The sequence below is a fragment of the Gigantopelta aegis genome, chromosome 6 (assembly GCF_016097555.1).
Source record: "Gigantopelta aegis isolate Gae_Host chromosome 6, Gae_host_genome, whole genome shotgun sequence".
In the NCBI taxonomy this organism is placed as follows: Eukaryota; Metazoa; Mollusca; class Gastropoda; order Neomphalida; family Peltospiridae; genus Gigantopelta; species Gigantopelta aegis.
In genome coordinates, this window is record NC_054704.1 from 89,821,065 (window position 1) to 89,836,695 (window position 15,631).

Genomic DNA, 15,631 nt, shown 5'->3' on the forward strand with positions numbered 1-15,631 from the left:
CATAATTTTATATTTTTTTTAGTGGAGACATAATGTGTGTTTGTGGCGGGAATAGCTCAGTCAGTTGAGTGCTCGCTTAAGGTGCTTGCGTCACAGCATCGAACCACCTTGTAGGATCCATTCAACTGATCAGGGTTTTTTCCGTTCCATCCAGTGCACTACAAAAAGGCTGTGATATGTGCTTTCCTGTCTGAGGGAAAGTGCATATAAAAGATCCCTTTCTGCATTATGAAAAATGTAGCGGGTTTCCTCTGATGACTACAAGTCAGAATTACCAAAAATGTTTGACATCCTATAGCCGATGATTAATTAATCAATGTGCTAGTGGGGCATAGCCCAGTGTTAAAGCGTTCGCTTGATGCACAGTCGGTCCAGGATTGATCCCTGTCGGTGGACCCATTGGGCTATTTCTCGTTCCAGCCAGTGCTCCACAACTGGTGTAACAAAGGCTGTGGTATGTACTATCCTGTCTGTGGGATAGTGCATATAAAAGATCCCTTACTGCTAATCGAAAAGAGTAGCCCGTGAAGTGGCGACAGTGGGTTTCCCCTCTCAATATCTGTGTGGTCCTTAACCATATGACTGACACCATATAACCGTAAATGAAATGTGTTGAGAGCATCGTTAAATAAAATATTTCTTTGATTTTCTTTCTAGTGGTGTCGTTAAACAAAACAAACTTTAACTTAATGTGTGTTTGTTTTACTCTAAGGTTAACAAACATGAAAACTTGTCAGATACTGCAATTTTGTCTCGCCTTTACAAAGTAAAAAGGCAAGATACAGGTATTACTTTTCCGACATTGGTAGTAATGGCGTCGACTTCTGCATTAAATTTTTGCATTCAGATCAATTTCTCACAAACTATAAATCCTAAGACAATAAAACATGATTTATAGCTGCACCTATGGATGTTTATCACAGTGCACTGGAAAGGTTTATGATAGGGGAGACATTTAGTTCCACAGAATTCATGTTTAATTATTATTGTGCTTTTTGCTGTTGGTTACTACTACAACAAGTTTTATTTTGTCAGCCTATATACTAGCATCAATTTATGATGAATTAAATTAAAATGCATGACTTATTTATTTTTGTTCAAGACGGCACAGTTTGTAATACATGTATTTCGATTTTATCCTCTACTAAAACTTCAAATGCTAATCAGGCTGGCCTTTTTTTTTGCAGGAGTAGAAATCATGGCAGTGTATAAGTTTGGATCAAAGGTTTGTAACTATCTGTAGTATAATATTAAAATTAAATTTGTGTTGATAAAATGTATCTTTAATCATCTAAATGAAGATTTTTGTAACCAGGTTATACCTTGACGTAGGACGGTGCCAAAAAGTGTGTGTGTGTGGGGGAACACTTTTACACTATTATAAAGCAAATATAAAGCAAAATATCTGAAAAGTGTGGGAGGGGCACATGCCCCCTTGCCCCTCCCTCCCCACTTCCTACACCAGTGTTATAGGTGTCTTAATTAAACAGTTATTTTAACCTCCACAGTTGTACAAGGGTCAGGCTTCACTTTTACCTAGATTAAATTTAACTCTGCTTTAGCATTCCTGTTAAATGTAGTGTCTTGAATCTGTTATACAGATCATGATAGCTGTTTGCTTACTTCCAATTCTAAAAACACATTAAAACCATGCAAAAACTACAAATCTTAATGATAAACTAAAGAACAAATACTGCTGGTAAAGAATGTGAATCAAACAGGACTATGTATGACTAATTTTTTTTTTCAATATGGTTTGCTTCTATTTTGGAAATAGACTACTGCTTAGTAACCCGGGTTAACATTTTGATATAAGAACAACTTATTTCAAAATACCTTTACCTAATTTAGGCATCAGTGCTGTAGGAAAATATAAAATATTTACTTAACGCTTTTGAGTTATAAAATTGGTTTCCTAGTTCATCCGGAGCGGACTAGGTTTCGTCACTGTCTTTCTCTGTCTCTCTGTCTGTCCGTCAGTCCATCTGTCCATCTGTCTGTCAGTCCATCTGTCCGTCAGTCCATCTGTCCGTCTGTCCGTCAGTCCATCTGTCTGTCAGTTCGTCAGTCCATCTGTCTGTCAGTCCATCTGTCTGTCAGTCCGTCTGTCCCACATATAGTTTTCCAGAAATGTTTTTCACAATGCCTCAAGATACTGTTCTGAAATTTTTTGTATACTTCATCATGTACTGTTACAGATAAAGTTTTACTTTCATGGCAAGTTACCCATTTTTCACTGAGTTATGTCCCTTGAACTTAAGAGATTAAAACATTTGTGTACCTGACTTTTTTTTGTAATGCCTCAAGATACTGAGCTGAAGTTTTGTATATAGGTTTATCATGTAGTTACAGATCAGCTTTGACTTTCATGGTTATTTACCTATTCTTCACAGAGTTATGGTCCTTGAATATAGGAGATATGAAAAATTGTTAGGTCCAGTAGGGGGCATGTATTGCTTTTCCAGTGCTCTCAGAATGCTTGTTGAAAAATATTTTTAAAAATACTATTATATTATTGATTCAAGATATTAGACACAAAATAGCCAATGTTTTTTTTGTTTAATAATGTCTTTAAGCATTAATTCAATTACAGTGATACTAGATATATATACTAGATTATAACATGTAGTGGTCTTGAATAAAATGATTGGTGACAAAAATTACCTCTTGAAATTTCTATACAGGCTCAAGCTGCTGAAAACTGCTTTCTAGCTGTTCCAGAGATTCGCTGGCTTGGTGTTTTACCTAGTGACATACAAAGGTGAACAAAATTGATTGGAGACAATCATGTTTGGGAATAAATTTTATAAACAATATATTCCAGGTGTGTGTGCAGGAATTTTACCAAGATGGGTCTAGACTGATGAGCGAAGTTTATAGGGGGGTCGAGTCATGCTTACGGTAATAAAGACTTAAACTGAATTCAGTCAGAAAATGTATTGAAAAAGAGAAGAAAATGTGCTTAAGCAGGGAGGGTTTCGACCCCAGACATTCTCCCCCTGCACATGCACCTGCATTCATTGTTTTCATATTAATGTATAAAAGAAAATCTGCAAATAGTCAATTTAATGAAATTGATGATCCATTTTGTAAAATACGCACAGTATTACTTATATCAAACTGCTGTTTGCTGGTGTCGATATAAAATGAAAATCCATCTGAAGTGTTGATGGTACTGTGATCATGTCTCATTCTTTATCATTGGATTCATATTCCAGAAGTGTTTTCACCCCACAGTATGTGTGCGGTCCAAGTAGAGAGGTAAACCACATCAGTGACAGGTGCTCCTCAACTGCTATATCAAAGGCTGTGATAATGTATACTGCAAGAAAGAAATAAGGGAACACTTGGCACTGTAGACCACATATCAGTCACTGTCAGCATTGTAATGTCTGTGTAAAGTACACAGATGTGATGTGGGACTGAATGGTGGTAACATGGTTAACTTCCTGGCACTATGAATGAGGATTTTGGCTGCAGTCACTCAATATTTTCTGTTAGTGTGATCCCTTATTTCTTTCCATCAGTATTTTTGCTGTCCCGTGCATGTACTGTAATCGTCCCTTTGTTGCTAAATGGTAGGTGTAGCCCATGCTGCAACAGCAGCTTTAATTTTTACAATAACTTGTCCTACACAGTATGAACCATACTGAGTCATGTGCCTAGATCAGGATTTAAACTCATCAAATTATTTTTAACCTTATCTCTCCTAGGCAAAACAGTTGGCAATGGGACGAATGAAAATCACTGATAATATGTCTTTTATTTCATTCTGCATAATCTTTATAGTTACACAGACATAATACTGTTAAAAGTGACAATGCCAAGTGTTCCCTTAATTGTTTTTATTGGTATTAAGTTTGTATAACGTGTGTTTGTCATGTGCAGGCTTAATCTGCAAGAGGACACCTTGATTTCCATGACCAAGAAGGACATGGACAAAGCGTGTGAACTGTTAGGCAGACCTTATGTACAGTCCAACTGGCAGTTGCTAGAGCAGGTTAGAGTAAAAATCTACCTTAGTTCAAATATAATAAAGAAATTTTATTAAAGGCGCAAACCTAGTTTCAGCCCGTGAAAATTAACACTAAGTTTAGTGAATCTACAAACTTGTAATACATTTGGATAAAGTTACAATAGAGAGAAACAAGAGTCTGTGATGTTTTAACAGGAAAATACCGTCCAAAAATAGACTAGAGCTTGTCTTGATACTAGTAACCATTATTTCTCAGACGAATGTGCCTTTTTAGATTTATACTAAATGCATTTTGGAGTATTACAAAAAGCTGAATTACCAGAACCACTTCAGGTGTACGAAAATGAATAGTCTAAATAATAAAATGTAAGTACTTCTAATTTAAATGATAAAAAATGGCTTTAATAGTGAAAAATATGTTTTAGTGTATAAAAAACTAGCAACTATATATAGGATGAAATATAATCACAATTCTTTAATATTATTATTTCAGAAATGAATGACTATAAGTTTTACATAGCAGTGAAAATAATAATCTAGCTTAACTCTCCTAAATTTCTGGGATACTCAGGGCTTAAATAGGATTTTAAAAAATTATTTTAGCCAATTTTTTAAATATGAAGGGTACCATGATTGAAAAAGGGATAATTTATACAAAATTGTATTAGCCAGCTACTATATGTTGTAGCCACTTTGTATAAAAATGAGCAAATAGCTAATTTGGCAATAGGCAAGGTGAGCCAGGGTCTGAGCTCATGGCTGTCCTTGATATTATGTTGATGTTTCAAGATTTACACTTTTCATTTCATACTTATTCATATTTGAATTTTAAAATCTCCTTACTAGTTTCAACAACAGATATTGCTTGATTTTGTTCACTTTTGAAATGCCGTATTATTGATCTACTGTTACTGCTCCATATATGAATACCCCTACCCCAGTTCAGAATCCTGTCTCTGTCAGTGGCCCATATGTCTGACGCCATGTAACTGTAAATGAAATGAGAGCATTGTTAAATAAAACATTTCCTTTCCTGTCAGTGGATGTTGCTCAAATGTAGTCGTTCAGTATTTTTTGCTCTAATTACTAGTCTCTTTCTTGAATATTAACTAATTTTGCAGACGGTATCTCACAATGTATACATTGTATTTTAATACATTTGTTATTTACATGTACTATTTTAAATGAAAGATTTTTTTTTCCAGATCCAAATAATGATTCAGAGTGGTAAGAAAGCTGAAATCCAATGTTTGGATTCTTTGTCAAGTTCTTATCTTTGTCAAGTGTATATTCCAGAAAAGCTGGCATCAGGATGTTGGCTTTAACAATGACTGACCTTCCATAACCATCAACAGTATTCAGTTCCAAAAAAAAAATACATTCAGTTTTAAGTGACAGACCCTAGTTTTTAAACACTACAACATATTTTTTACTATTAATAATTAAAGCCATTTTCAATAATTTCAATTAAAAGTACTTACATTTTATTTAGAATATCCATTTTCGTACACTTGAAGTGGTTCTGTTCATCCAGGATAAAATAGCAAAACCTCACAATTCATTTTTCATAATTCTAAAAATGCACGTTCATCTAAGAAGTAATGGTTATAGAGACAAGCTCTAGTTATTTGTAGACGGTATTTCCCTATTTAAACATCACATACTTTAGCTTCTCTCTGTTATAACTTTACCCAAATGTGTGTTGCAAGTTTAGACTAGATTAACTAAACTTGGTGTCCATCTTCATGGACTGAAACTAGGGTCTGCACCTTTAAGTCAGATGTTAACAGAGGAAAACCTATTTTTCTTTTTTATATTATTGGTTGCTTGGTATGTTTATTCATACAGATCAGTTTATGGTATTTTTGTGAAGTGGTTGCGCTGAAATCCAACATTAAAAGCCAATTATAGTATTTAGATTCATATAGATATGTTTTCTTGCTGATAAAAAATTGTAAATATAAGGGGTGGGAATTCTCCTCAGATCTGCAGTTTTCCTCTCATGGAACATTGCCTTTCCTCTCATTTTAATTGTCCTTTCCGCAGGAAAAAAAAAATTGGTAATGTAAACTTCTGGGACCAGATTTTTGAAGCTATCTTAGCGCTACGATATCGTAAAATTGTCCTAAATGATGACATTACACATCAAATTACATTGTGATGCCATTATGAATCTAAAAGCGGCGGTGTTTCTTATTTGGTTTCATTTGCAAAGGGAGCGAGTAAGCTTTAGCCGGCATCGCAATGCAGCGTGGGATATCTGAAGTAAAAATGGCGGTCCAGACCCCTGTAAATTTCCTCTTTTTTTTACAGTTCACCAATTCCCACCCTTGAAATATACATATACATTAAAATTAGAAGGCTGTTGTCAACTCATCACTTTGTGTTTAGTAATGTATTGTATACAGAGATCAGTAGAGAATCGTCCTGTCTCTCTGTGTACTCGTGGTGAATTAATACAGTTTATGTGGCCTAGATTAACAGCTACATCTAAAGGATACTGAAGAAGGTACATCATTTAAAGAGGGCAGGATTCAGCTCAGTGGTAGAGCACTCACCTGAGGTGCTTGGGTTAGACAATTGAAGCCCTTTCCTGGACCTATTCATTGATTTGACTTTTTTCCTGACCTAACCAGTGCTGCATGAATTATATATTACAGGCAATGCCATATACTGCCATGTCTGTGGGACAAGTGCATGTAAAAAATCCCTTTCTGCTAATGGAAAAATGTAGCAGGTTTCCTCTCTGAGACTATTTGTCAGAATAACCAAATGTTTGACATCCAATAGCCAATGATACTAAATGAATGTGCTCTAGTGGTGTCATGAAACAAAACAAACTTTAACTTTATCATGGGAAGAGAAATATGTGGATGATCTACTAATATTCTAAATGGATAAAAAATAATAAAGTTTGTTTTTAAAACTGCTGCTTTAATATATATGATATACAAAGTACATGTGGGGTGAGGGGAACCTGCTTTTTATCATCTTTTACCAGCACTGAAGCTGGAGAGCAGTTGATGCGTGTTTACATTTGATACATGCATGGATGCATGCCTTGAGGCAATCAGCTCCCGTTGAAGGATATGTTTTCATAGTAATGGAAGTATGTGTCAAGTATGACACAACATCAAAACAGAATTATGTAATCTACACACAGGTGTCTGGGGTATGCAGAAAATGATAACACAATGCTATCTGTGTAGCTGAACACATTAACTTGCAAAATATATGATGTACTGTTTGTAATATATACATGCATAATCTACGGTATGGCCTTACATTTGTATAAATTGGGGAACAAGAAGACCTGAAGTTTAGTAAACTGCTTTGATTGTTTTAAAGGGATTGTCCTGAGTTTGCTGCCATTGTAAGATGTTTCCGACTAATAAAATATTTTAATGCCAAAAATGACATACTAAAATATATTTTCTTGTTTAGAATATCAATATCTGTACATTCAATGTTTTACTGGTCATCCTAATGTTTGTAAATAGCCCAAACTGGATTTGGTCTCACAATAATTTCATATGTATGAAAAAATATAAGGAAATAAAATGAAGTTTGACCTAGTAGTATAAACACTAGGACAATCGTAAACAAATTTAATATACAGCCACTGATATTTAAAATGCAAAAAAGGTATTTTATATGCAACATCATGCAGTCATTAAAATGTCTCCGTTAGTCAGCAACATCTTAATGACAAAACACTCAGAAAAGTCCATTTAAGGCAACATTAATTTAACGTGTTGCTTACAGCCTTTATTTTTCAACTTGAACAATAACAATTGTACTGACTTTTTTTGTTTTGTTTTTCTATGACATTCGTCAGCAAAGCTTTTCAAATACGGTACCAATTTGTCTGGTGTCTGTCCATCAACTTTTCCTTTAAAGTCTTATCTTCTACAGTTTTGATTGAATTATTCTGAAACTTGGTACAATGATTGTCATGGGCACCCTCCAAAAACTATCAGTAAGATATTTTGGAAATTTAGAATTTTTGTTCAATGTTTTTAAAATTTAAATTTAAAATTTGAAAATAAATCTTCTCCTAGAGTTTTGATTGGACATGTCTGAAACTTGGTACCATAATTCTCTGGGGCAGTTTTCACAAACTAATAAAAATACATTTTGGAAATTTTAAATTTGTGAATTTTTAAATTTAATTTAAACGTTTTAAATAGAAATTTAACATTAAATTTTTTTAAGTCTATCTTCTAGAGTTTTGATTGGATAGTTCTGAAACTTAGTATAAATATTCTCAAAGGCAGTCATCACAAACTAATAGAGCGGTACTTTGGGAATTTTGAATTTTTATTAAATAAATATATTTAAAAATATTAATTTTTTATTAGAAATGTAACATTGAAAATTGAAAAGTCTATCTTTTCCTAGAGTTTTGATCGAATAGTTCTGAGACTATGATACTATGATTCTTGGTATGACAAACATGTCCTCTGTCATGATGGTACTATGATTCTCTGGGGCAGTTTTCACAAAATAATTTGAAAATTGAAAAGTCTATTTCCCCCATATTATATTTAAAAGATTTAAATATCAATTTTACCTCTGCATGAACATTCATCATTGGAGCTTTTTGTAATACTAATTTGTCTGATGTCTGTCTGTCTGTCTGTCCATCAACTTTTGAAGTCTATCTTATAGAGTTTTGATTGAATCGTTATGAAATGTGGTACTCTCCACAAACTAATAGATATTTTGGAAACTTTCAATTTTAATTAAACAATTTAAAATTTTAAATTGAAAATCAAATAGCAGATCTCTATTGGCCAATAGGCTTTTTGTGTGTGTGTGTGTGTGTGTGTGCGTGCGTGCGTGTGTGTGTGTGCGTGTGCGCACGTGTGTGTGATTTTTAATGGGGGGGGGGGGGGGGGGTTCGACTTTCTGCAATATCTGCGACTTTTTGAAATACCTGTAAAACACCTTTTCCGTTTATAGGAAGGCTACTGGTACTAACGAAAAGTAGAAAGCTGAAGGGTTGCAACAAATCATGACAGAACACTCCAGACGGCCACCAACATGAACAAATAGTGTTATCGCACCCTTGTTCAGAATAAACCGCAAGCGAGATTGACTGGAGATACCCTCGCCATAGTTAGAGGAAAACTTATTGCGAGCCAAGTGAATTTCTAAACAAACAGTTTTGTCTGAAGTGGTTTTAATTTCAAAACTTCGCTGATACGATGTCTCCGTCAAGAAAAATTAGCTCTTGTATCTCGAGAGTTAGTGTACAGTGGTTATCTGCTCGTTTATAACTGTTTTTACCGCCGTGGGTTATCACCCGCCTGTCAGGTTTTGTCACTTGATGGCACCTTGGCAATAAATGTGGCGCCAGGATCATCCTGTTTAATCCTGCCCTCCAGTGAAACCTCGTAAATGGTTATCTCCCTTAGGGGATCCTTTTGTTTTTAACGTTGACGTTTTTTCTTCTCACAAAGTCTATTACAACTTGAAATAGAAATGAGTATAATATAATATAATATAGCGCAACTAGTTAATGCTGTTGTTATCTCGGACCACCTTGCCATTGATAACATACTTAATTGGCACAATATATTTCGGCTTTAACAACACCGAATTAAGACGAACCTTCTGTATATATATATGCCATCAGTGAACAAACAACTACCTTAAGTTACACCAGAAACGGCGTAGGTAATAATGATGTCTGGTGCTTGAGGGCCAACCATAATTAATGTCACCCCCCCCCCCCCCCATCATTTTCCAAACTACTCCACTTAGCGTCCCTACTCCCTCCTGGCTTTATGGCAGCCCAACGTATGGTGGTACTTTATCACACCACATGGTCATGATTTCTAGTCAAGACAACAGGCTCATTCTCTTAAAACTACACAAAAATGAGTTTACAATTTTATTTTTTTATTTTTTGTATTTGTATTGGTCATATTACTTAATTACTATTAACCCAGGAGACTGATCATCACGAAGACAATATGATATGTACCATATTTTTCTGGTATTCTTTTTATGTAAAACAACCAAACATTTGGTATAGCATAATATCTGTTATAGTTATGAAATGCCAATTTGTATAAGATTCCTATCAATTTAAATGTATTGCAGTTAACAACTTTTGGCCAGAATGTAATTATTCTTATTTTAATACTTTGAGCAGGCACTTGTGCAAACGGAGGGTTCTGTGGTCAAAACCTCTGCCTGCTCTGTTTTCTCAACATATTTACTTGTGGAGCATGACTTGACCCCCTTATAAACTACTGTCGCCAGTCTAGACCCCCCCCCCCCCCAAACTTCCCCGCACGCGCCAGTTTGATGGAAATGGTGGTCGGAAAAATGTAATAGACCGATTTTGAAAACAAACAAACAAACGTATCCATTATGCACGATCAGTCTAAATACACCTGCTATCTGTATCTAATCTGTATCTGCTATGGAAGTTAATGGAACCTGCTACATGTATTACGGCCATGCTTTGCCTTTTGTGCAAGACATTTGTTTGGATTTTCACAATGTACACACTGTTTTTTATATGGGTGTCTGATATTGGGTTTAATCATGGGATGGGTTGTCACTTGAATGTTATTAAACTGATTGATAATTAATCCATGGTATTTGTCTTCCTCCTGAAATGTACAGCCAGTTCCATAACGTAAACGTTCGGTAATGCGGCTGAAAGATAACTCGCGGCGAAATAAAATGGCTGCCACAATCCTGAGTTTTGACTTCTTAGTTGATTCTTACCTCACCTACACTGAAACAAAGACTTTATTTAAAAGTTAAAATGTGTATAACAGGATCATTTGTCAATCTAATTAAAATTAGCTCCACTATTACATGTGGATCTAACACCAGCCAGTTGGAGCTCATGTCCACCAATCAAAACCTTACTTGCAGAATCCTACCAGTGATTTAAAAATAATTTGAAAACATTCCGAATTATCCTGAGGGTATACGATATGTTTCATGTGAATTACGAATGCCTTATTTAGACCAGTAGAACTAATTTTAATCGGATTGCTAACAACACTGCGTAGTCCCCAATGTCCAGGTAACATTTCGTCTGTAAATAATAATTTAAATATTGACCAATCACACTTTGCCTTTTATAACGTTATTTGGGAGCATACAAATTCTAAAAATATCGGGCGAGTCTATTTTAGTGGCCGCAGTACAGCGAACCATACCAATACGTACGGGGTGGGTTATCAGTCTTCAATTTTACATTAAAAATTATTTATTTATTTATATAAAAAAAACCCTAAGTAAATCGGTCTTCAGTTTTACATTACAAATTATTTATTTTATAAAATAAAACATGTTTTAAGGCATTCGTAATTCACACGAAACATGTCGTATACCCTCAAGATAATTCGGAATGTTTTCAAATTATTTTTAAATCGCTGGCAGGATTCTGCAAGTAAGGTTTTGATTGGTGGACATGAGCTCCAACTGGCTGGTGTTAGATCCACATGTAATAGTGGAGCTAATTTTAATTAGATTGGATCATTTGTAAATGTTTGTGTGATAATAATTTTATTGTGTTATTAGTGTGGCAACCGTATATTGTAAAGCAGTACTGTTTCATATTTAGCACATAATTCATGCATACAAATACGGTAAACGGAAAGAAGGAAACAGGAAAAAAGGAACCAGAAAAAAAAAAAAAAAAAAATCGGATAGGAAAAAAGGAAACAAAAAAAAAAGTAACGGAAAGAAAAAAACCAGATCTTCATGAGGCCAAATAATTCAAATACATGATTTATTATTATGTATATTGTTATAGTTTTGGATACGTATTAATCAATTGAAAACTACATTGCTATTGCATGTATCAAAGCACTCAATGAGTTTTAGAAATAGCAGCATTGTTTATTACTTTGATCAGGCAGGTGTTACTACTTTCTTGCATTTCACATGCCAATCGTTTTGAGTTCACAAAGTCTATAATTATGAATGGAATTTTATTTACTGGTATGCGACCATACTGAGTACTACGTCCACCTTTCCCTCTCACTCGATGATAGGGATTGCACCATATGTGTCACTTACTAAACAGATGGTCAGCTGCGTACTGTGTCATCGCAAAATATTGTTTCAGTCGGCACCGGCGCTAGATACGTGGCGCCTTGGTGTCTCGTGCACTGCATGGAATAACATTAATTTCGACCCCTGACATCTGTATGTCAGGAAACTAGGTGTTAACTTGGTATACCCAATTAGTGAACTTTAATCAGGTCTGCAGTCAACGAGTGAGTAAGGGTTTATCTGTTTTATGCGCAATAACAATGTCGGATAATTTATTCTATTCTATTCTTATTATTACTCTCAAAAAGATTTATGTTTCTTTAAATTGAATAGACATGACATCTTTATTCAAATGGTTTATTTGGTGGCAGTGGGTTTCCTGTCTCTCGAAATAATCGTGTGTTATATAACCGTAATTTAAAATGTACGGGCTCGCCCCTCATTTTAAGGTTTTATTTTTTCCCGAATTAAATGAAAATGCTCTAATCTGGATTAAACAGGTTTAATAACATTTGTATTACTACCAAACAGCTAAACATGGTTCCAAATAAATCACTACGCATCTGTACTTGGATTGCGACAGTTACTAATATTGACTAATGAATGACAATAGTACAGATTAAAAAACAAAATGAACCGTTATCCGAGTTGAGGTAATAATCACATTTTACTTTCTTGTTTAATTTGTGCCTGCCTTATAACCGGTCAAAGAAAAAATATAGAAACAACCCTCGCACCCTTTGTTCCAGCCAATGTACCACAACTGGTATATTAAAGACCATGGTATGAGCTATCTTGTCTGTGGGACAGTGCATATAAAAGATCCATTACTACTGATAGAAAAATGTATTGGGTTTCCTCTCAGACTACATGTCAAAATTACTAAATGTTTGACATCCAATAGCCTATGATTAATAAATCAATGTGCTCTAGTGAAATCGTTAAACAAAACAAACTTGTTTAACCTTTGACCCCTCAAAAAAAGTCACGAGATATATCAAAGGAAGTTAAAACGTGCATTCTTTGAGCATCAGTCAGATAGATGCCTGTTCGTTGGCTTGCAGAAGACTGTCAACAAGCACTTAGGGTAAAGAGCTTCAAATAGCGGTAAATACTCCCAGTCGTACAGTTCTTATGTTGACGTATGTCCCAGTCCATACCAGCAACGACGTGACTGGAGGTTTCCAGGGTTAGGTAAAGATGTTGTTGAGACCGGGACCAGTGTCCGCCATTGTCAGTGCTGTTGACTTGCGACGAGAATGGATTCAACATGTAAGCCTAGCGTTAATAAATGTTTGATGTCCGTCCAGGTGGCGCCACGGTGCTGCCCCTGGCGCAGACGACCACAAGTTTCCATTCCTGCCGTGGCCGATCTGTGATGTTTCGTGTATACTTTAGACATTGCTGTTGGCTTAGTCTGTTTGTGTGTTTGTCATGTCCTATCGCCCAGTTAACACCTTGTGTTTCTTCCTTTTTGTTTAGTATACGCGAAAACGCTACGATTCCCAGAGTCAACATCTTTTTTACCCCCTTCTGTTTGTTGATACACGCGCATGCCTCAGCTGTACCTAGTGCTTCGATCTGGAAGTGTGTGCACCGATTTTACCCACTCAGAGCATCACAAACTCTGCCAAAACCTAAGCATTGTAATTCGAAAAGTTAAAACATCCAAAACGTTTTCATGGATATATTTTTTTTTTTTTTTGAAAATTTGTAATTTTTTAAACTGTGGACCATAAAGCTGGTATGTACTGGATTGACTCGCGTTGTAACAACGAAAACAATATAAAATGAAATACTATTAATGTGATTTTAATTTGAGACTGGTTAAATGTAAGTACATGTATATCGTTACATTGAATAATTAAAATTGCTGCATTGTAAGATGTTTCCAACTAATACAATTTTATAACAACTAAAATGTTTAGAATATGACTGTTTGTATATTCAATGTGTTTCTGGTCGCCCTAATGTTTGTAAATAGTCCAAACTGGATCTAGGACGATCAGAAACACATTTCATGTACAGCCACTGATATTTTATGCAGACTATATTTAATATGTAATTACTTTCGTTAAAAAGTCTTTGTTAGCAAACTCCATAAGCGTACGAGACAGGGGGTCGGGGGGGGGGGGGGGAACTCCTCATATTCGGGCAGAAATGATACAGATATTCGGGCAAAATATGCTAACCTCAGACCTTTTTACCATGTATTTCCATCATTCTACCCTCAAAATTAGTTGTAATCCATGGAAAATGCGCAGTAATTCGTTTGCAACCCTATGTAGTTGTTTGGTAGTACTGCTAATATGAATAAATGGTGTTATCCAAATTCGAGCTCGTATGCCTAATATGACAAATAGTCCTTTGTAAAAGTAAAAAAGCTTTACAATATAAAATGAATTTGCTTTAGATATAAAATTATAAATTATTCTGTAAATATCTGAAATGATGAATTAATTTGAATGAATTTGCTTTAGATATAAAATTATAAATTATTCTATAAATATCTGAAATGATGAATTAATGTAAGCCTTCGTCATTATTTTGTAGCTAAATATAACAATTATATGAAAACTACTTTGAGCTAAATTTGGAAATGTGATTGTCAAATTAATTTTAAATTGAACAAAATATTGTGAAGAGATTATCAACTCTGCGTTAATACCATTTCCCTCGCTTTATAAAGTAGAAAATTAATAACAATAGATGAAAAGATAATTTTCTACTAAGTCTCAAACTGATATAAGGCTACCATAACAGGCATGCTTTTTCAAACCTTTGGTGTATCCACAGAACAGAATAAGATGTTTTAAGTGAAGAATTTACGAAATAAATTTTCCCACGACACGTCAACGCATTTGTTTATTAGAACGGTTACTGGTAATTATCTCATGATTGTAGGTTTTCATTAAATTAATCGCGTGTAATAATGACTATCGATTCAAACGTTTCAAAGTGTAATTGTGGGTTCTGTACAATACCACGCGTTTCTAAAACGGGCGAAGTGAAGATGCGCCTCGTTAGGTAAGATTACTTCAGTTGCGTAATTTTACATCCTGGCGTGGGAAGATTTTGAAACTATTTCACACTTTGAGCTGTTTAGATTTTTAATGGCAAAAGTAATATTTATTTGATCCTGCTTAGATCGTATGTTCACTGAAAAGAAAAGAAAACAAATGTCATATAATAAATAATCTTGTAATATTTTTCTGTCGCAAAACTTTCAACATTTTTTTTTTCTGGAGTAAAGGAAAAAATAATACTCACAGTAGCGTTTGGCAAAGATTACTGAAAACTTAGAAAACACTGATGGACAGAAAGTAATTAAAATTTAAACATAAAACGATTTAAAGCCAAACCGTGTGTCTTGAATATGTTAATACTGGTAGCAAAGTTTTCAGATAAAGCCAATGTAATTTTAATAGTGGATTCGTTATATTTAATTTTAGTATAACAAGCAAGCATAACAGAGAGGAAAAAACCCTATTCGGTCAGGTTTTACGAAACAATCTTGAAAGTTTAGCTATAGTAATAGAATTTTCCTATAATTTAAACTTAAAATAAATAATGACAGGAGGAAGTGAAACTTATTCGGATTTCCCCCAGCTTTTCAAACTATAA

The 15,631-nt window shown here is 34.6% G+C and overlaps 1 protein-coding gene across 5 annotated transcripts in view; it reads left to right on the plus strand.

Annotated features, from left to right (window-relative positions):
• Positions 1-15,631, plus strand: part of LOC121375416 (meiotic recombination protein SPO11-like) — a 71,921-nt gene that overhangs the window by 6,568 nt on the left and 49,722 nt on the right. For 2 of the 5 annotated variants that reach the window (XM_041502855.1, XM_041502856.1), the window contains exons 10-13: positions 1,188-1,225; positions 2,685-2,761; positions 3,889-4,000; positions 5,182-8,322. In XM_041502855.1, the coding sequence (XP_041358789.1) occupies positions 1,188-1,225; positions 2,685-2,761; positions 3,889-4,000; positions 5,182-5,301 (347 nt within the window). In that variant the 3' untranslated portion in view covers positions 5,302-8,322. Of the gene's footprint in view, positions 1-1,187; positions 1,226-2,684; positions 2,762-3,888; positions 4,001-5,181; positions 8,323-8,941; positions 10,692-15,631 lie in introns of those variants that run through there. The other 3 variants (XM_041502859.1, XM_041502860.1, XM_041502858.1) reach the window with 3 other exon arrangements.